Source organism: Necator americanus, chromosome III, assembly GCF_031761385.1.
Source record: "Necator americanus strain Aroian chromosome III, whole genome shotgun sequence".
In the NCBI taxonomy this organism is placed as follows: Eukaryota; Metazoa; Nematoda; class Chromadorea; order Rhabditida; family Ancylostomatidae; genus Necator; species Necator americanus.
Genome location: NC_087373.1, coordinates 38,482,167 through 38,503,861, shown reverse-complemented (window position 1 = coordinate 38,503,861; position 21,695 = coordinate 38,482,167). Strand labels below are relative to the sequence as shown.

General features: G+C 39.5%; 2 protein-coding genes across 3 annotated transcripts; one reads left to right on the top strand and one right to left on the bottom strand.

Moving 5' to 3' along the window:
• Positions 1 to 27: 27 nt before the first annotated feature.
• On the top strand, positions 28 to 7,570 carry RB195_012281 (uncharacterized protein; the record flags this gene model as incomplete). 2 transcript variants are annotated; one of them, XM_064194066.1, is made up of 17 exons in its annotated part: positions 28 to 77; positions 210 to 255; positions 315 to 435; positions 499 to 641; positions 1,037 to 1,139; positions 1,291 to 1,385; positions 1,456 to 2,110; positions 2,866 to 3,161; positions 3,221 to 3,328; positions 3,480 to 3,650; positions 3,712 to 3,841; positions 3,925 to 4,082; positions 4,138 to 4,295; positions 4,355 to 4,536; positions 4,616 to 4,829; positions 6,448 to 6,578; positions 7,404 to 7,570. In XM_064194066.1, the coding sequence occupies 17 exons, from the start codon at positions 28 to 30 to the stop codon at positions 7,568 to 7,570; spliced, it is 2,928 nt and encodes a 975-aa protein (XP_064051649.1). The 2 variants fall into 2 exon arrangements, with proteins under 2 accessions (XP_064051649.1, XP_013300599.2); XM_013445145.2 differs by lacking the exons at positions 6,448 to 6,578; positions 7,404 to 7,570 and having other exon boundaries at positions 4,616 to 4,872.
• On the bottom strand, positions 6,879 to 12,689 carry RB195_012280 (uncharacterized protein; the record flags this gene model as incomplete). Its single annotated transcript, XM_064194065.1, has 8 exons — positions 6,879 to 6,990; positions 8,141 to 8,293; positions 8,376 to 8,557; positions 9,099 to 9,250; positions 10,398 to 10,492; positions 10,577 to 10,689; positions 12,426 to 12,525; positions 12,595 to 12,689. The coding sequence occupies 8 exons, from the start codon at positions 12,687 to 12,689 to the stop codon at positions 6,879 to 6,881; spliced, it is 1,002 nt and encodes a 333-aa protein (XP_064051648.1).
• Between the last annotated feature and the right edge of the window lie 9,006 nt (positions 12,690 to 21,695).

Genomic DNA, 21,695 nt, shown 5'->3' with positions numbered 1-21,695 from the left:
CTTTCAACTCCAGATTCTTCAGATGCTATGGTAAAAGCTGGAGAACATGGAAGTTCTGGAAGGAGAAGAAGCTCTGGGTATGTTTCTGAGACACACTAGTCTATGATTCCAATTTTAAATGAGTTTAATTTAATCGTTTTTTTCGAATTTTCTCCAATTTTAATCAAGTTTAATTTTCTGAAGTTTGATTTTGATTTCGTTTCTTCCAGAGCATCGGAGAAATCCGAAGAGAATAAACAAGTTAAAGATGAAGAGGTTTGGATTATTACCTTTTTGGGAGTCGTTTTCGAAGATTTGTTTTGATTTTTTTTAAGGCCGACGGAAGCAAGACAGCATCACCTTCATTACCTTCATCAAGTGAGGTTATAAACGAACATGATGGAGCGGATGAGCAGGAACATGAAACCCCAACTGGATCAGTGCATAGTAGTAGAGGTAAAGTAGTATGAGCTTGGATAAAGTCCTCTTTAAGTCTTCGTAAAAAGTAAAAAAGTTCAGCGTCTTCACCACATGCTGTTTCCAATCAAAATGAAAGTGGCGGTAAGGATGGGAAGAGTTCCTACTCTCGACGAAAAAGGGCAAGCAGTCACATCGCATCAGTGATATGTCAATTTGTTGACACCTCTGGACGAGGGATTGTGGTGAGTTCATATGTATGTGTGGCGAAAACTAGATAGTTATTATAAGAAAAAATGCTGTTTTTTTTCTTCTTTAAAGTTTATTTATTCATTTATTTATTCCTTACATGGTTATCCATGTGTGAATAAATTACTATGAAATTCACTGAATTGTGATTAGTGCAACACAACTGACTTGGGCATTTACCATCTTGATTTTGGGGACGATGAGACGAGCTGATGCGATTATTACCGTGTAGATTTGAAACAGAGTATGATATGATTTAGGGACATAGTTTTATACGTTAAGCTTTAGTGCAGATAATAGAACTTTATATGGTTTTATTTGATTTTTTGTGTCCTTGTTTTTTTCGTGTTTCTAAAATTTTGAGCTATCTCTGGTTACGACACCGTTTCAGTGCAAACAACGAGCAATACTCGGCTATAAGTTTTGTATACGACACATATTGCTGGACCCTTCAGCGCCGTACAAACAATGCGAACACCATCGGAAACCAAAAAGTAAGGAAAAAAGTGTGATCTAAATAAATGTACTACTTCAGAATGGTTTTTCTCGGTTTTCTCTTTTTGCATTTACGAGGAGAAAGCAATTGCCGACTCTGCTTACCCAATACATTCACATATGAGCCCTTGAGTAATTGGAGAGTTTTAGGTAAGAAAGACATAGCAACTCGTTGTACGAATGCAATTAGAAAAGATAAGGAGGAGAATTTCTGCAGTACCCATTTGATCATGAACGGGATGAAGGTAAGCTGCTTACAGTTTTTCTTGGCTCTTCTCCTAGAACTTTTTCAATAAAAAGATTTTCTTCTTCAAGGAAGCGAAGAAGAAAGAGAAGAACGCAAGTGCAGCTAATAATGAAAGTGCTGAACCAACAGATACCGCTGAGACTACTCCGGCGTTAGCAGTAAGCAGTACTGCTGCACCGGTAACCGTCCCGGTGCCTTCTATTTCATCCCAACAGCAAATGTCGCTTGACTCTTCTCTTGGAACTCTCCCACCTCTTTCCACCAATGATGCTTTCCCATCATTGACAACAGCATGTGTTGATGTTTCCGCTATACCACCGCCTGTGTCGACCCCTCCTCGTCCAGCAACAATTCCTACGCCTATTCAAACTAGTATCATGTCCAGACAGCCAGTTATGGCACCGGTAACTTTAGCCGCGGCACTATCGTCAACACGGCAATCCCTATTGCCGAATGTTCCACCGCCTACAACAACATTGCGACAATATGTGCAAAGCGCTGCCGCACATCTTTCTGGGACCCAACTACGACAAACTGTCCCAAACACAAACGTCGCCACGGTACGACCACAACAAGCGCTATTTCCTGTCGCAATCGCTGGATCTGTTCGGGATACGCGTCAACCAGTTCTAGCTCAACTAAACATGGAAACAAAACGACACTATGGAGTTCCTCCCGGATTGGTATCATCATTAGAAGCTCAAGCTGCAGGCGGAAGTGCAGGTGAAGCTGATTTTACGCCTATACAAGTTTTTTTGTGTTTTAAATTGAAATTGGGATCTGGAATAGTGTGTGTACACACGCAGACAGTTTCGAGCGATCTAATTAATTAATGCCCAAAAAAATATTTCCTTTGAATACGCTGACTTAGAGATACGTTTACAGTATCCTTAATTTGATCTAAAAATTTGATCTTTTTGAGCAACTATTAGTAATAGTTCCGTCAACAGAAATGTTGTTGTGAATTTTGCCGAAAGTCTTAGTGATTGTACTGATTGGGAGTTAATTTCAATGCGCTTTCTTTTGAAAATCAGCTATCTAGAGTAATGGTGATGGCGTTTTCGTTTCGGGACGCTCTTTTGGCGCTGCACAGAGAGCGTAGTTCTAATAACCTTAATAATGTCAATGTTTGACGTTTATGGTTATAAAAATCGCTACCTACTTCTCCAAAATTTATCATTATCACGATTCAAGTTTAGCAGGATTTTTTTTATTTGAATTAAAACTGAAAATTGAGTCGAAAATTAAGAATTTGAACTTTAACTAAGGAAAATTTGAAGCGTTCTCTCAAACTCATAGGCTACATGAGAATTGACGCAAACATTTGCTTATACATATAAACACGCTACGTTTTGTTGGTAATTTAGCAAAGTTTTTCCTTTTCATTTATTCCTTCCTTATCGTTTTTGCCGTTTTTCATTTTCATTATCCTTACCAAGTTCCATTTGTTCCTCACTAGGGAGTTCTTGATGTTTCAGATGTGCCGAACAATATGACAACGGTGATTCCTCAGCAAGTTGCTGCCCTCCAAGAGAATCGAGTTCTCGTGCAACAACCACAAATGGCTCCATATCAAAATATGGAACAACAATGTATTCAAACAACTGTATGCCCATCTCCAATTGTGGACGCACAAATACCGGCACAACATATTCAAGTGCAACGGATTCCTATGTCTGTTCCCGGGCAACAAATAACGGTACAACAACAACAGCAACAACAACTGCAACAATTACAACAACTGCCACAACAACAAAGAGTGAATATCAATCAGGTACACGATTCACGGGCTCTTTTATGACGTTAACCTTATGTGTACAGTAATCATTTAAGCGGCAGCTACCTCCCGGTGCATTAGCTGCGTTACGCGCACAAGCACTCCGTAGTCGATCTCTGTCTGCAACATCCATCCAGAGGAACCATCCACAACTGGCAGCGAAGGTAAGTGTTATCCTCTAGATTTCTTTTTATTAACGAGCATTTTACTATGTGCTTTATTGTTGTGGTATTGCTTTTCTTGGTATTCGTCAAATTTTTGACTTAATTTTTTCTCTGTGGTTCTGTTGTCGTTAGATTATTCCATCCACTTAAGCTTCTGGAAGGTGGAGTGAGAGGTGCACGAAATTCGCGCTATGCCGCCGCTTTGGCAGCCGCGATTGCTCGCCAAAGTCAGCCTCTTCCTTGGAACGCTCCACCCATTGCTCGGCGAACCCCACCAACAAGTGATGAGGAAGACGTTAGCAAGAACAGCAGTGGAAATAAGGTACTTGTTTTGTTCCTCAGAGAATGATGTTGATTTGAAATTATCAAACCGCGTACCTTAGGTCATTCGCCTCCGTATGAAACGACAACGTAGGCGAATGGTTGGCGTATACCGTGCCATCCCCGAGATCGACTCTATGTGCCGCGCAGTGGAAGATGCGGACTATGACAAAACGGATTTGTTTCCGCTAGGTACGGCATTGAGTTTGAAACGAGAGTTAGTTGAACTTCTTCGTTAGAAATGGCTGTAACTATGGAAACTAGTGATGTTCCAGGTTTGGAACCATCGGATGATGAGGATTCAACATATCCTTCGTCATGTGTACTTCCAACTGCTAGCTTGGCTGTATCTAGTTACTCCGGTGATTTGTCCACTCAATTATACCTCATCAAGAAGCAGTTACGATTGGAAAGACATGCACTGTTAAAGCAGGTTCGCTAGCTAGAGTTCGCTCCTGTTTTCGTGCAATCCTAAGACGGCATTCTAGGCCCAATTGAACGCTCATATAATGTGTGCCTCAAGAAGACTACCGCTAAGTGTTGGCGCAGCTCTACGCCAACGATCGGATCCGTCTCCGCCACCGGTTCAGTTACCACCGGCGACATTACGAAGGTGTTGTCAGCTGGACAATACAAATAAACAACGGTTTGTCACTGTGTCTTGAGATTAAGAAGGTCTTTTTTCCGAAAAAAAATATCTTGTAGATGTGAACGTGCGTGCTTGCCGATGTCGAATCATTGTGCGCAACACGTTCTTTACAACGTTAATCAACGGTTGTTCTCGTTTTGTACTCAGTCGTTTTGTCGCCGACCTGTGAACTCCATTGATGCACTGCTTTGGGATGGAAAATGTTCAGTTCATAGGCAGTCTAGGGAAGATAGATATGGTATTTCCTAATTTTTTTAAATTATGGATTTCTTTGCATTCTTTTCTAGTTTGTTCTCGACACCTCATGATCTCTTTAGGACCTGCTCCACTGTATGAAACCAGTTCCTTTATGGGATCAGCGTCTTCAATTGGTTCACCATTAGGCGATGAATCGTCGGCGGCAAGTCCAATGCCTCATACTGATCCTCATCATGTTTTTCTTACCGACACCACTGCACCAATGGACTGCCAACTATCGCTAGATGTATCCCATTCATGGGATGATGTTACTGAATTTCTTATGTCGGAAGGGTTCCCGGTAGATTCGCCTAATCCTCAGGTTACACCATCTTAGCTAGTGTTTAGATTGTTTATGTGGGCCTCATCAGGTACTTGGCTGGTTTTTCCTTTGTTTCTTTCTATTTTTCATCTCTATCATTGATACCTGTTCAAAGTGCTCTAGCAGCTGATCCGCTTGACAGCTGTTTCTTACGTGTACAGTTTTGATACTGTTGACAGTGTTGTTCCAGACAGCCGTGTGTAACTTGTTGTCTTCTTTCTATTATTTTTTTTTTCTAAATATCATTCTTTGTTCGCAATCCCATATTGTAAATCATCAATCGTTATTAGAGTAGCTTAGATGTTACGATACGATAACATACAGCTACTATACTGCTTTATTTTGCATTACATAGCTCATGATTCTCATTTGACTTCAGTGTTTATTGTTTGTTTCTCACTTACAAAAATTTTTCATGTTCTTTATTGGGGTCTTCTTTACTGGTTCGAATTTCCAGTATAATTTGTTAGCAGATTGTCTTAAAGAAATCAGGTTTACAGCGTATGACATCAAATAATCGAGAATTCAAAGAGAAATGTTTTTTTTTTTTGGTTTTGATATTTGTTAGTGTTCATTGAAAGTGAATGTGAACGTGGTGTCAGACGTCTGTTCAAGTCTCGAATTTTGTACGAGTCCATATGTTCAAAGTATTAAAAATGACTAAGTGTTTTAATAAGCGTGTTTCCAACATACAAATTATATCAAATTGCTCTCCTTGTGAACAAGTATTGTTGTAATAGTTGAAAATAAATAATTAACAAATGAACAGGTTGTCATCCACACTGTAGTCACGTATTCACGATATATGAATACATCAAACCGCGAAAAGTCTGAATTGAACGCACGTACAACTGAAAAAGTACGAACAGAGCGTGATTATCCGTATAAGACAGTAGTAAATAACAAATATGACCAAAAGGAGAATGATCTTTCAACGTTGAGTCTTTCAAAGGACACTGTTCGGCTGCAGAAAATGCTCGCGGGCGCAGCGCGTGTGCGTAGGTGGCGCGTTCTAACGTACCTCGTAGGAATTAAGGCACGTTTCCACGCCATTTTTCAAGACGATTAAGGGAAATTGAACGTTGCCACTCTCGTACTTATAATCTATACCCTGAACTCTATACTGTGCACAAGAAATCCAAACATTAAAAATCCCTTTCTAGGCGGCCGTGTTTAAGAAAAATTTGCAAATACACCTGGACCTTCCCTAAATCTTAGACGTTTCGATCTCTGTCAGCGTGACCCCGCCTCCTGTGTAACTCCTATAGGCGAATTCCACTAAATTACATCAATCAAGAACAGATAATTAGTACTGTTAATTAAATGATCGCACAAATGCTACTTCTAAACGTTTTGTAACGTTACGTCGGCGCTTCATCGGGTCTCATGACGAAGGAGAAAGACAAAAGTGTTGTCAGTAGGGGAAAAAACTAGATTTCCCTGAACTTTTCCCGAACCGCCAAGTACTAAACATTTGTTTGTATGTGGGTAATGAAATAATACGATCAATACCAGCTGAGTACGTGCGAACACAGTATCCGTTGAGGAACCCTTAGGAACATTCTAGAAAATCACGTTAGATCAATGCAGGAACGCTCCGTGCCTTCGTTCAGTGACCATTGAGCCGATATTCTATATATTTTACCTCGAATTGGTTCACAGACGTGGTGGATATCAGCCAAACATGTGGCGACTTAACGTATTTCTACAAAAAATCCAAGGTACCCGGGTTTTTTTTTGTTGAAATCTACAGTGATTATCGCACCATTTTCCTTCTTCTTGTTTGTTGCCTCTCGATTTTTTGCTTTCAAGTAATATTTATTCTTATTTTAGCTAGTTATTTATTATTTTGAGACGTTTTTCTCGGGTTCTTATGCCATTGCCAATCTCTAAGTCAAGCAGTAGCTGTGTTAAGTTATGGATGTACAGTAGTACTACTACTGTCCTACTTTTAAGAGTTGTTCCTGAACAACTGGTACACGTAAATCTTTATTCGCATTTATTTTGAAATTGTTAGACTTCTAGAAATTACACGATCTTTCTAACATTGAACGAATATGCTCGTTAAGTTGCGTTGACCAAGGACTATCAAGGACAGTGAACAGAGCAATCGTACTTAATCGTGGAACGTTCCTGAAAAAAGATATTTAAAAGACATCTACATACAGTGTTGTCAAATGGGACCCAAAACATGGTGCATTTGCGTAAGCGTCTGCGCTCGAATTGGTGCGGTGGAGCGACCCTTGCTTGCACTACTCAGCGCTGTAGTTCGCGATGGTCCCACCATGATCCCAATCGCTAGCTCTACCGCGCCGCTTCGAGCGCACCCGCTTACGCAACTGCACCAAGCTTTATGTTGTTTTCACTCGACTATTGCGAAATCTTTTGAAATTTCTTGTTATCCTTTCTCGTTATCCTATTTATTTCCCGTATGAAAAGAACGTTGTATTCAAAACCATCAAATTTGTTTTGTTTATTGTTTCCCTAGTCCTTGTTCTACTTCTCAACCCCTTCTAGTGGTTCTACAACATAGTGTCGTGTTTCAGTTTCTGCTCGTCAACTCTATTCTCCGCCACGGATCGGCGATGGACGTTACCACACGGTAGCTGGTAGCTGGTTAATTGCACAAGAACCCCTTAGGGCGGATGAACCGAACAATGAGAACAACTGGAGGCCCCAGCATTCATGGTTTGTTACCGACGGTTCTGTATAGTTTCAGCAATCTCTCATTTGTATTTATTTAGAAAAAAGGGGAAGAAAATCGACTTGTTCTTCTTTTGTTATGAGTTCGATCGAATATATTAAAAAGGCCTGGAGCCTGGAATTGTTGCTTAAAGGGATCACCTCACGAATCTGTTGGTGGTACGGATTTCAGGCGGCAAAGCTTATGCGGGGTAGCGGATTGTGGAGAAGAGGGTGATTCCGTTCATCTCTTTGTCGAAAATCCATTCGGACGAATCGCATGCTGGTGCGGAGCGCAAGGGGTTGCGCATTCGAACAGAACCCGTCGTAAGAAACAGTATTCCGGGGTCGCTCGCTTACACGGAGAGATGAACGAAATCACCCTCTTCCCCACAATCTATGACCCCGTATAGGCATTGCCCGGCTGAAATCCGTACCACCCGAGATTCGTGGGTGATGCCTTTAAGCGGCCGTGTTGGAAGCGACGCGGTAGAATGAACGGCTGCGATCGAGGTGGGACCGCACTGTTTTGAGCGCAACCGCTCAAACAACTGGACCAAGCTAAAGGTAGTTTTGACGCGACCATACTGTGAATACTCACCCTAATCGCAGCATAAACAAACTTCTAATGCGAACGTGAGGATGTGCATCGTCCACTAACGGCTCTTTAATGAGTATGATAGCTGTGTCACTTCCAGTGACGTCCATAGTAACATCGCGATAGTTAGCTTTGATTTCCATCACGTATTGCCATCTGTAATCATTACAAAGATGAATGCATGTCGTTTTTTTTCTTTTTTTTGGAAAAAAATTCCAATTGAAATCATTAAACCTACGTTGCATTGGCTATGGTCCAAACACTAACGGCTACACCTAGCTGAGCCATTGACTCAGCGACAATCCACAGTCGTCCGTTGCGGTAGATTTGCTTCATCATCCGTGGTGCTTTCAGCGCTGCATAGATTTCTTGTCTTCCTCTCATTTCAAATGGGCAATTGATTGGTCGCGTATAGATCGTCTGCGATGAAAAAAAAAACTGTTTTAAAGGTGAGTTTACATTCAATCCTTGAAAATGTGGAGTATAAGCAGGCCAAGACAGCATTAAGCTCGTTCAGTTGCGTAAGCGGTTGCGTTCGTAGCGGCGCAGTGGAGCGTTGCGGTTACAGTCGGAGATGACCTTTGCCAGCATTGCTCATCGCTGCAGTCTCAACGAAGCTTGTTATGGTCCCGACCGCTCGCACTTCCGCGACGCTTCGAGAACACCCACTTACGCACCTGCATGGAGCTTCAGGTCGTTTTATGCCAACAGTAGTATACTAGGGTCAAAACTACATGAAGCACGGTGCAGTTCCGCAAGCGAATGCGTACGTAACGGCGAGGTGGGCGAAAATAACGGTTGTAATGGAGGTGGGACCATCGCAAACTGCAGCGATGATTGGTGTCAGCACGGGTCCTCCCTTGATTCTAGCCGCTACGCTCCACCACGACGTCTTGAGCGCAGCCACTTACGCAACTTCACCGTGCATTTTACTCTGCTACGGTTGAAACATCGAACAAACCTTTCTTGTTTCAATATCGATACTCAGTATTCTTCCAGTATATGCTAACCGTCCAAACACATTAGGTAAACGTTCAAATGCAGAAATAATGTTTCCTTCTTGCCAAGGTTGTGTGTAGGGCGCTAGTCCAAGTGTTTGAAAGTCATCCATCTCTGGAATTGAGAACCTCTTATATGTATGGGTGTTTCATTTCATGTCAGTTTTTTCTCTTTCTTATCGTCGCTTGTCGTTGCGTCATTGAACGTCTTTTTTGTGGGTGGAAATGTGCATTTCTGATGACATTTCTTTCATAAAGATAGGATGGACCCCTGTATCTAGTTTAGTGTGGTTTACTACTTCGGTACCTATGCATACAGCTGCTGAACGCTGACCAAGTCGTTACGCATGTATGGTAGTTGCCAAATGTGATCGATCGAGTACGTGATGTGGATTCGGTTGGCTCGGAGCAGAGTAAAGAGGTAGTGCGTGTCAACTGCGTATTGCACTAGAAGCTCCGCGCTCGCTCAGCCCTTTTGGCGTAAAACGACCTGATGTTCGGTGCAATCGGACTGCAGTGAGCAGCGATGAGGTGTGCTAACGAGGGTCCCAGCTTGATCGCAACCGCTACTCTCCACCGCACCGTTTTGTACGCATCCGCTCACACAACTGCACCGTCAGTTCATTTTCGCCCGACTATATAGTACATATCAAAGACCATTCCAAGCAATAATTGTTTCTAGAGATGGGCATGGGAATAAGTCTCATTCTTTACTACAATTCAAGGCCTTAATGGGGATTCAAATAAGGGATGTGGAAAGCTTACGATGGAGTTCCATGTAATTGGATACAGCTGATGTCAAATGATGGAAGCTTTTGAGGTAGAGGTACGCCATTGGTGCTTCCATCCAAACCGTGATTGCTTATTTTGCAGTAATGCAATGTTGACAGTGCTCTATGTTTTCTAATGCAGCAACCCTCGCTATTTTCGATATTTACACTTGATGATATGCAGAAACACTTTTGGTTGCGCTGGGGTAGTTCTGAATGTTCTAAATCGGATGAGCACGTCCCTGCTACTAATTCGTTTTCCCCTCACTCGTTTCTCGGATCTGCCCGAGTCGAAAGGCCATTGCGGGTCTGCACTCGATCCTAACCGTTATGCTCCATCGCGCCGCTTCGAGCGCAGCCGCTTGTGGAAGTGCACCGTGCTTCATCTCGTTTCGTTCCTTGATCACCTTGACTCTCGTTGATCTTCGAACTGGGCGGATATTCCCGTATAGTTTTTCTTACAAGATTAATGTACTTGCAAATTGATTTTACCTGAACACGTAATCTCGCCAGTGGTTTTGATTCCAAATATTCGAAGTTTTCTTGTTTCTTGATTCAGTTCCATGAGCACCATGCCGTTTTCATTCCTTAACGGAGGAGAATATCACACAGGCAAATTTAATATTTTAGAGGTTTTTTTTTTTGCTCAAATAAACTGGGAAACGTCGCACCGGGCACTGTTCCACGACCACGTCCTCTCTTCGTCTGAGCTAGTTTTTAGTGCCATCAATTCTTTCGTTACAATTAGTCGACGTGATTTATGGTCTATAAGTGCTTGGAATATCTGGAAGTTGCAGGTATTTCTTTTTTTTTTCTCGGAGCTAACACGTATAGATGAGTCAAAACAATATGAAGCACGGACAATTGCGTAAGCGGCTCCAATCCTGCGCAGGATCCTTACACGTAGCGGATGGGATCGTGTAAATATCCTCGCAGGATCCTTACACCATCCTAACCGCTACCGCCACCCATCTCTGCGGTTCACCTTAGTCCCACCTCGATTCCAACCGCTGTCTCTGACACACCGCTTCAAGCACAGTCGCTTACGCAACTGTCCGTGCTTCATTTCGTTTGGAACGGACAATTGTTCTTGCTATGGTTTACTGTAAGATCTTATTACTTGCGTAACGCTGTAGTCATCAATTCGTACTTGCAATAATTCTGCTATCGAGAAAGTCTCGGTGATGAATTTGCTTGATCGTATGGTCTCCACACCAACGAGGATATAGTCAAGTCCAAACCGAAATGAAGCTCGGTACAGCTGCGTAAACGGCTGCGCTCGAAGCGGCGAGATGGGATCATCGCGAAGTGCAGCGACAACTGGTGCTAGAAAGGGTCCCACCTCGATTCTAACCGCTACGTTTTACCGCATCGTTTCGAGCGCAGCCGCTTACGTAACTGCGCCAAGTTTCATGTCGTTAGGAATAGACAATAGGGGAGTTTCCAGCTCACATTGCGAGACTACAGCAAACGTCTTTGCGTTCTCGGGGAAGGCTTGCTATGAGCTCTGTTTTAAAGGCAGTATCGGACAAACTCCCGTGGTACGGACTTCAGGTAGAATTTCTTATACGTGGTTTCTAATGAGGGTTCTCTCCTTTCCCTGTATCTCTAAAAGAGCCCACGCCTGGATGCGTGTACGATTACTATTAGATCCTGGTGCGTAGCGTACTTTCTATCGAACATCCGAATAGATTTTCGTCGTTTCCAGGGCGGAGGCGGGTTTTATCGTTTGTTTTGCTTCTGCTGCACATTTAGGATCCAATTTTGTAGGGATTTAATTTCTATTTCATTTTTTTTTTTTTGTATAATTGTTCATTTTTCGATTCGTAATGCGGAAAAACCTTATTTTCGCTAGTTGAGAAGCTCTCTTAATTTCCGGGTATCTCCTCAAACACTTCAGTTTGGAAATTTTCAGAATTGAAAATCTCTTTTGTGTAATTGTTCGTGGTTAGCATTTTTCTAGAATGGATTTTGTGATTCTACTGTTATTAAGATCATGACAAATAATCAATAATCAGTAATCATACAAAAATGCAGAACAACGGGATAGAAATTGAAGACCTAAGAGGCATTATTTGAGCAAAGCAAACGTAAAACCAATGGAAATAAGCTTTGTCAAGACTTTCTAAGCTTATCCATGCATTATTACGTCGAAAAATTGTGGAAAATTATAAAAGAAAGCAAGAAGGAAAGAATTCCGGGGAGTTTTCCGCCTACTGTAGAGGGAGCTGTATGCACACCTTCAACGAGGACGCGTTGCGTCGTCACGTTTTAACACGTTTTACGGCGAGTATGGACGAGTCCGGATGTGGTCGATTACAGAAATTTACTGTATTTTTAGGCAGAAGTTCTGTTATTTGTTAACTAACTTTGTTATATGAGTAAAATTAGTTAAATTTAGTAACTTATACTTCGATTGACTTCAGTTCAGCGTTTCACACGATTTTCCGTTGCGAGCAGATCTCAGGAACAGCAATGAGTTAGGAATTCTACTAACGTCTAACGTCAAAGTTAACGCACCGTAATGCTTCTGTCGTCCCCAACACCAAGCAGTGTCACACCGTTAACGGACTCATAAAGCATATAGATAGACTCCAAATCTGGTGGAAGTGAGTATTTTCTGGAGAATTTCTAATTGGAAAAATTATAACGCTCATTTTCTCGAATTTTTTTGCTACAAAGATCTCACATGATAGTTCCTTTCCATGCGTCAATAACTCGCAACGTGTTCAGTTGATTGCCATTTGATAGAATTTCACAACCGACGTAGTATGTATATCGCATGGATTCACTAACGGAAAAATGGCAAGCTCTTCCGGGTATTGTTGCTGAAAACGTTTACATTAATTTTTGTTGTTTGCGTAGTTGCAACCGCTAAAATTCCTAGTAGATCCATAGTAGCAAAGCCAATGAACTAGGCCCTGGTGAGTTGAGATTGAATTTGAAATGAGTCTGTGCATTTTTTTTTCGCAGCCGTTCATACTGAGTCGGATACCGGGGAGCTCCGCTCCATCACTTTTTAGCTTGGTTTTTCAAGCGTTTTTTTTACTTTACATGTTATTACTATTATTTTATTTGTTATTATTTTAAACATATTATTTACATATGTTATTTTATACATATTTTCATGTATTCTACCTAACAGATTTGGGGTAAAATGTAGCTGGGGAAGGAGACTCTCAACCGAACGCATATTTCTGGAAGTAAATGAATAAGTTAGTCGGAGTCCTGAAAACTAAGCAGTAAGTTTAAGAGGATCTTTGACATATTGAAGCTGAAGCTACTAAGAGGAAAAAAAAGAAGGTAGAGCTTCTAGAAATAGAAGCTGTGTGCCTATCAGCTACATTTTCCCCTAGATTTTTTCCCGGCGGATGATCGACGACGCAGCTGTTCGAGCCGGCACGGGAAGCCTATTGATCATGAATAAATATAAATTTAAATATCAGATAGCAAATTGTCGCCGTAGCCGCTTTCTAGCGGTTGTTTCGATCCCCAACACAATGCCCCTACTAAGAATTGTGGATTTATAGCATTGTTAGGTGTAAATCTATGCAAATTTTTAGATCAGTCCCGTCATTCAGGGTTAATCCTTAAAGATTGGAGCTAATGTGGGATCATCTACGATCTAAGAAAGGTTTCGTTTTTTTTTAATTTCTTTCCAATTCATTTCCTAACATATCCCGTCAGGAACTAAGTCTTTGTGAGAAAAATTCGCTAAAATCCTGATGCACTTGAGTACTACAAGTTTTTTTTTTCCTTTTTTGAAAAGCTCCACCGACACTCCACATATTAGCCAGTACCAAAGCCGCGTATTACGGATACGGAACTGAATCGGCTTTAATTTTCTCAATTAAAAACGGATTTTTTTAGAAGAAATTAGTTTTTTGTAAACAATCAAATAACTTACTAGTTATATGAGGATCATTTCTAGCTTGCTATGGCGAAGACTACATCTAAGGGAATTTTTTGAAGGGACCACTTTTTTTTTTAGCACAAAAGGACTTACCGTCGCAATCTTCGGAAGTGTTCTCGTGATTTGTTAACGGATAGATTTGTCGAAGCCACATCTTATGCTTTCTGTCGTTGATAAACCCCTATCTGTAAAATGTGTTTGTCCATATTTATTAATTGATTTATTTACTAGTGGTGCACAAACAAAAAAACAATTTTCGTCTAAATTGTCATCAAAAAAAAGGATAGATGCTAAAATTGAAAAAGTGGATCGTTTTGCCTCTACCCAGCCGATCCACTTCAACAAGTCAGAACAATATTGGAAATTCAGCCAAGGTAGAGCAACGGATACATAAACAAATTTTTATTTATTTTTAAACTACTTTCAAGTTTTTTAAAAAATTAATTATTAATTTAATTTCAGAAGTAGAGGATATATAAAACCAATCAAGATCAGTTAAAGAAGCCAAGGAATAAAAGAATAAAGACAATAAAGGAATATAGCTGAGATTGAATGAGTTCTTAATCAATAAAAAAAAATTTCGATAAATCAGGTTTAAATGTGAAAGTCCAGGTACCGGAAAAAGACAGGACGTGGAGGTAAAGCGACCTTAGTTGTGTTGTGTTACTGGATAGGGGATTTCTCGTTTCCCAATGGCTAATTCTTGCAGGCTTCCGATCACCGGATGGGTTGTAAGAGTTACCCGCTGGTTACGTTGCGTTGCGGACTATCACTGTCGAAATGATGCCTTAATGACATGATTTCTTCTCACCTCTGTCTTCTCATCAGTGAATATTTGAGCGGATCTGAAATATTCACGGCTATCGTTCAATATAATATCGTTTAATATATAATATTATATAATATTATATTAATATCCGCATGTTCTTGTTCTTAGCCTGAAGAAATTCGGAAAAACGGAGATTTTGCTGAGATCGACAGGGAACTAGGGTAGATTTCACAGTAATTTTTGTTTGATTGAGATCAACAGAAAATCCCGACGTTGTGGATTTGCAAAGAATTTCTCTTTATATTTTTTTAGCGCCTTTTTCAAATGATGGAGCCCAGAAATTGAAATTGCATTTTTTTTTCGGAATTGCACAACGTACTTTAGTGAACGTACTTTACGTGGGCGTGTAAACTTGTAAGTTTACGTTTACCTAAATTTTTGGATTCGTCTCTTTTTTTTTATGTAACACTTCCATATGTTTCTTTCCATCTTTTATTTAGACATTTCCGGTGTTTTTTTTTTCTAAATAAGAAACAAAGATATTTTAATCGGAAATGTAGTCCTAGGTATTCTGCACTGAGCACCAGAGTACTGACTTCTACACATCGATCAGGCACATAATTAATTCTTCTTCCTCAAAACTCGCACGAATTAGATTAAAAATTGCTTGCTAAGTATTATTTTACCATAAATATCAAGATTAATTAGAAATAGTGGAACTAAAAAAGTTTACTATCTCATTTTTGAGGACGTTCTGATGACTAAAGGATTTTCCCTTGAAAAAAGCGTTTAATAATCTCCTATAAATGATTATGGGAAAGGGCAAGGTAAGGACTACAAGCTCTCCGGGGCAGCAGTAATATAGAGTCTTCAGTCTAATTGCTTGGATTTTTTCCCACTGTCATGAAGGACAACAATTCACCTCATTTTGTGCTTTTTTCCCCGGAATTTCGATATGATTTTGATATGCTAGCTTAGTGATTTGTGCATTTCACGTCAATGACTGTGATTTGGTCGTTGGGAAGCTAGTAATGAGGTAATCCTTGAGCACTCATCGAATAGGAAATATAACAATAAATAGCACCTATGCAAATTACTTTACAACTTTGGATTCAGGTTGTTATGGAGGTTTTTTCTGCTCCAAGAAGCCAGATGGTGACGGGGGATGTGATGATTCTGCCCTGGGGCACTATGGTGTTGGTGTAGTTTTGTCGCGTCCGACGCTTTTGAGTTCTTAGGCTAGAAGAGACTATCTGTCCATAATTGACGTGATTTGCGCTACCTTGCGATACGATTACAGTCATAAAGGATAGGGGATAAATTATCTGGCGTCAATCAATCCGCTTGGGACCCGCCACCACGTTCACTTCAATTCAGAATCGTTTGAGGTTTACGAACGTGTATCTGGCCTATACAATGACTTGCGGTGGCTAACCGATGTGTCAAGTTAGTGCTTTTATCCTCCCAGACAAGCCTGGCACCAATTTATCGACCCCGGAGGGATGAAAGACTTGGTGAGCACTGGGGCGGATTCGAACCCCCGATCGGTCGTGCAGCCACAGCGGAAACTCTTACTGACTGCGCTACGCTCGCCCTGATTACAGCCATAATATAGAAATTTCGAGAATTTCCAGGCAGCTACCAGAGATATCTAATGTTTTTGAATCAATCTTTTGAATGGCGTTCTATTCCATTAAGGAAACGGAAAGGAGCCGATGGGAGAACCGAAAAAACATTTGGAATCCTTAGTTTTTTTTCCATAAGAATTTCATAAACACTAGAAAATGAACGTGGCATAGTCCTCAATGAGAAATTTTGTTAAACTGACTGTGTCTACCTAGCGCTTTTATTGATGAACAAATAGTTTTTTTTTTCGAGTTTTCAGGAAAAAAAAGAGAAATTATGAGGCGCTCTGGGATCATTTTTCTCGGCGAATATAAAGCGGAGGACAAATGATGTTTGACTTTTTTCTTTCTTGGCAAGAACATTTTTTTTCCAATCTAGAACTGGCTATAGCTGGAGCTGGGAAAACATGTGCTTGGATGTCCAGCGCTTTATTAGGTCCCAGTGGACCTGAAAACCGCCTAATCCTACCGCCACTAATTTTAAAAATTTGTAGTCCATGGAAACACTCGGATAAAATTCCATTAAAAAATAATGAAATGGAAAATCCCAAAAATTGGGATGTGAGGGTCTCTAGGGTTGAAACAAGTTTTATTACGGTCAATCAATATTTATGAGTGCAATTACTTGTTACATTTTATGTTATTTATTGTCTATAATTACACAACCAATCATTTTACCGTACTGGTTAATACAAATAAATAAATAATAGAACATAAGTGATAATATAAGTAAATAATAAATACATAAATATAAATAAATGTGTAATGTTAATAGAAATGGTTAGTGTAAATAAATAATAATAAATAAATAAAATAAATGATAATAAATGAATTATGAATAATATAAATGATAATATAATATAAATAAGTAGTAAATATATAAATATAAATATATGTGTAATGTTAATATATATGTGGTTAGTACAAATAAATAATAAAATATATAAATTATAATATAATAGAAATAGGTACTAAACATATAAATATAAATATATGTGTATGAGAGAATGAATTAAATTTAGTCGTATTAAACTTTTCCAGTCAATGTTGGACACAAAAATATGCGAAGAAGATTTTTTTTTGAGCTCGAAGAAATCCATGCATCAATCCAATTTGGATACTTAATGTCAATGTCAGAAATGGTAAACATAAGCGATGTTTACGTCAAACAAATGTTCTTCCGGTTTCCGGTCTCCCCTCATCCGTAGGCATAGTTTGTAATACTGGTTTTGTCATCACTACTCAGCTTCGAATTGCTGTTTCGAATCACTTCGAATCTGCTTCGAATTATTTGTGGAATGAACGTATGTGCGAGTAGTGAGGAAAAAATCCAGAAATTTCTCCTGGGAAGCGATTTTCGCAGCATAACGGTAACAGTTACCAGTCATTTGGGGACCTAAATATTCATTGGAATACAGAATTAAGTAATGAGTCATGAACAAACAAAATCCAAATTATATATTAAAATCAAATTATGTACTGTTGAAAACTATATTACTAACATGAAAATTATACATTAGTAAAACTTCAAATTTTCTCAGATTAATTAAAATATCCTACATAGTTCGGGATTTGTGTGATTTTTGTGGAAAAGAATAGGAAATGTTTGGGAATTAGTGTGGGAAACCATTGGTAAAATTGAAATAAATGAATGAAAAATAGAAAATTCATTTTGCAAAGGAAAAATAGTGAAGAAATTAAGTTGTATTTTATATTTATTTGCTTATTTACGTATTTATATTAATCATTTATGTATTTTTTTGCCATCAATATTTTTAATTCTGTCATTACCTTTATATTTACATACTATTGTCATTATTTATTCTTATTTATTTGTTTTTTTTTCTAAACAAAACATAAGAAAGCTCATTTCTGTTTATCTCCGTAGACTCAACAGTCTGTGTCATAGTTTTATGTCATTTTCTCATCTCTCACAGTGTTGAGTCATTTTGTAGTTTGTGTTTTAAGGATTTAGGGACATAAAGCGTCAAGACATCTCGCCTAAGCAACGCTTTGCTCCCATTAGGAAGTAAGCGCTGCAGAAATTGCATGGCTGGTCTGTGCCGGCACAGAAAAAAACCTTGTCCTGGAATTGAATTTTACATTTGGCACGAGTGCGAACGGCAGATCTAGGTTAGAAAAAAGTTATGATACCTGTAAAAAAAAAAGTAGAATAAGGTGAGGAATGAAGAAGGAAGAAGAAAACATCGGAAATTTTTCTAAAAAAATTAAACAGAATTATGGTTGTGATTATTGCTTACGATATTTACCAAAGTGTACAAAGGAAAAAAAGAAAGAAAAAGAAAAACTTTTTTTTTCGTTAGAACTAGTGTTTTTTGGGTTTGCCTAGTGGACTTTGAAAATGTTCAAATATTCATATTCATCAAAAAATATTTTCGCAATTCAATACCGTTAAATATTTGCGAAAAAGTGGAAAAAAAACGGAAAAATAAAAGTTGTTTTTTTTTACCAAATAGACCAATTCTTATTTGGGAAAGGAAAACCTATATAAAATTCTTTTCTTTTCCTGATGTCGACAAAGTATTTGTAACTTTTTACGGAATAGATTTCCGTAAAAAGTAGAGGCGATTAGCGTTGTTTTAAGAAGGGCTATTCTGGTTTAAGCGCTGTAGGACTTAAATTGAACGGAACCGTTTTTTTTTCCTCCCCGGTTCAAGCCGCCACTAATCCTTGTGGACAGCCTCCGCTTTTCGTCGACACTTCATCGTTGCCTTTTTCGAAGCAGTCCACGAAGCTGTTGAAAAGGTCCTGTGGGATTGTTCTTTCTGGATCTATCCATATCTCCTGAATTTTTCCGGAGCCGGAGCTGCATTCCCCAGAGATGGAGAAGCTATTCATAAATCTTTCTATGCTGAGCATGTGCTATTAGGACGTCGCACCACCGCTGTACGGATTCGACTGCACGCCGAAACAAACGATGAGCACCACCACCACTTCCAGAAGTGGTGGGCTGTTGGAATTTTCGTCGAATATGTCGTCATGCTCCACATGGGGGTGGGTGTGTGCTCGTCGTGTGTTGGTGGTTCCTACCCGCCTTCCATAGCATCCATCCATCCATCCATCCATCCATCCATCCCCCGTCTTTGCTCCCCCACCCTATTGATTTCAATCCATCGGCACACGGCAGAGCAGAGCACCGCCGACCGACTGAGGGTCCTGGCTGCCGTGGACGCTGGCTGAACGTTTAGTTCAGTCGTCGTTTTCGCTTCAGCTGGCTTCGGCTACAGTGATTATTCGCATCACTGCCAGGCTGCGTCCGTATTTCAAACAGCTTCCTGATTTAGCACGGGGGCATGAAAAACATGCGATGCGGAGGTCAAATCGATTCGTGCTTCGTAAGGGGAGGACTATTCATCTTGTTGTCTTCCCAGGACAGCAGACCCTCCGTTCCGGATTTGCACTTTTTGTTTGAATCATCCTGAATTTGGTTGGTATTTCGCCAAGGCATCATCCGCGCCAAGTTACTCCGTTCGTTCACTGCCGTGCTTGGGTATTTTGGATCTTTTTTTTTTCAAAGGACTGTGTCCATGAAAATTTTCTGGAAGCCCTTTGAAAAATAAAATTGATATAGTGCAAAATAATTAGAAATAAATGATGCAATTGGTAAAATATTGTAATTAGCATTATACGCCAGTTACTTTATTCGTTCACTGCCGTGCTTGGGTATTTTAGTTTTTTTTTTTAGAAAAGGAATGTATCCTTGTGAAATTTGCTGGAAACTCTTTGAAAAATAACATTGAAATAGTACGAAATAATTGTGAGAATTTTTGAATGAATATAATATTTCTTTTTAATTTCAAAAATAATACAAATGTGTTTGTTTCGTACATATGGGACCTTATGCTCTCCGAACACCTAACTCAAATGGGACGTACGATCATAGAATCTAGGTTTTTTCCTGACTATAGTTGATTTGGGGCGAGTTTCGAGTAATCTAGTGGTGCGGGTGAAATCTAATTAGGGTTTTTCCTATTGACTGCCACAGAAGTGCCTCTGTCCCGGCCACGGAATGAATGAGAACTGGTCCTCTAGCGCGGGCGCCTCCTCCCCGAAAATATATGTTTACTCAGTACGGATGTTTTTCTTCATGTTTACAAACAACTTTTTCGGAGTCAACTGCGCTGATTACCGGAGTCGGATGCCAAAGTGCTGTTGTAGAAGTGTGAATAACAGATGGGGACTAGTTTTCGTATATGTGTTGCATTTTTTTTTCGGTCAGCTGAGTGTCAGCTACCGGATCTGGTGATGTCTATGAATACCTGAGTATGAATAATTTAATAATTCTATGCTGCTACCACATAGAAAACAAATGTTTCACCTGAAACTGGATGGTACACTACTACTAACTACTACTACTACTACCAATAATGATGTCCAGTAAATTACAGAGTGGATCAATGATCAATCAGATCACATTCTGCGCCATCGTCGGCGCTTATATGGTGGATTATTTTGCAAACTACAGTACTCACTGCGAGTAACTGATGTGAATTTGAGTCTCATGATGCGTTCGTAAACTCTGGAATCACTAAAATATTTCCATTGAATTTTTTTTTTCAACCGAAAATTTGGAAATTTCCCGTTCTCGGGCGGTTGCTTAGCTATCCTTTAAATATGTGGGGCTGGAAGCTGCTCTTTTTTTACCTGAAAATGATTTCCTCTGATTCAACTGCCTTCAATCTTTTTTGATTATTCTCAGATTGATAGCACAGGTAAATTCGTTGTTTTTTGTTGTTTTGTTTGTTTGTTTGTTCATTAGTTCCCATTCGTTCTTGTCAGCTTTTTCTTGTTTCTTTTCTTCTCTTTTGGTTCCACTACTCTCTACTTAACTTACTCATGGATTTATTTGCATATTTATTTCGTTATTTATTTACTTATTTGCCGTTTATTCGTTCTCATTCTGACTAATCCTTTAACAGTCAGAATATTGTCGCAACTTTGCAACGGAAAAGTGTGATTTATTTTCTTACCTGCGTTTTTTTAAAAAAAAAATTCTATTCGCCTTTTCCAAGCGTTCACTGAAGAGTTATAGCGACTACAACAGCACTCAGACTTTTCAAATAATGGTTTAAAGAAGAAAAACCCCGAAAAAAGTCGGCTTTTTCTTCCTTAAAGCATTATTTGGAAAAAAAAGTGACGGAATTTAGTGTCCGTTTATAGTCCTTAAGTATTAAATTCGAATTTTTCTTATTTAGATTATTATTTTAAAAGTCTTAGTGCTCAATTATGGCGAGCTTTTAGCCTTCTTTTTTTTTCGCGAATTTCGCTCTATCGCGTGCTCCAATAGTAATTGAATCCCAGTATTTTCGATTTTTAGTGTGGGATGTTTTCGAAGACATAAATGTTGACATACAACGATGGTGGTCTTTTGAAGAAAAAAAAACAGACTCTCTGCTTACTGGTCTTTTTTCAGTACTTTCAGTGCATTTTGAAGCCTCTGCTCATCATTTTGTTAGCAATTC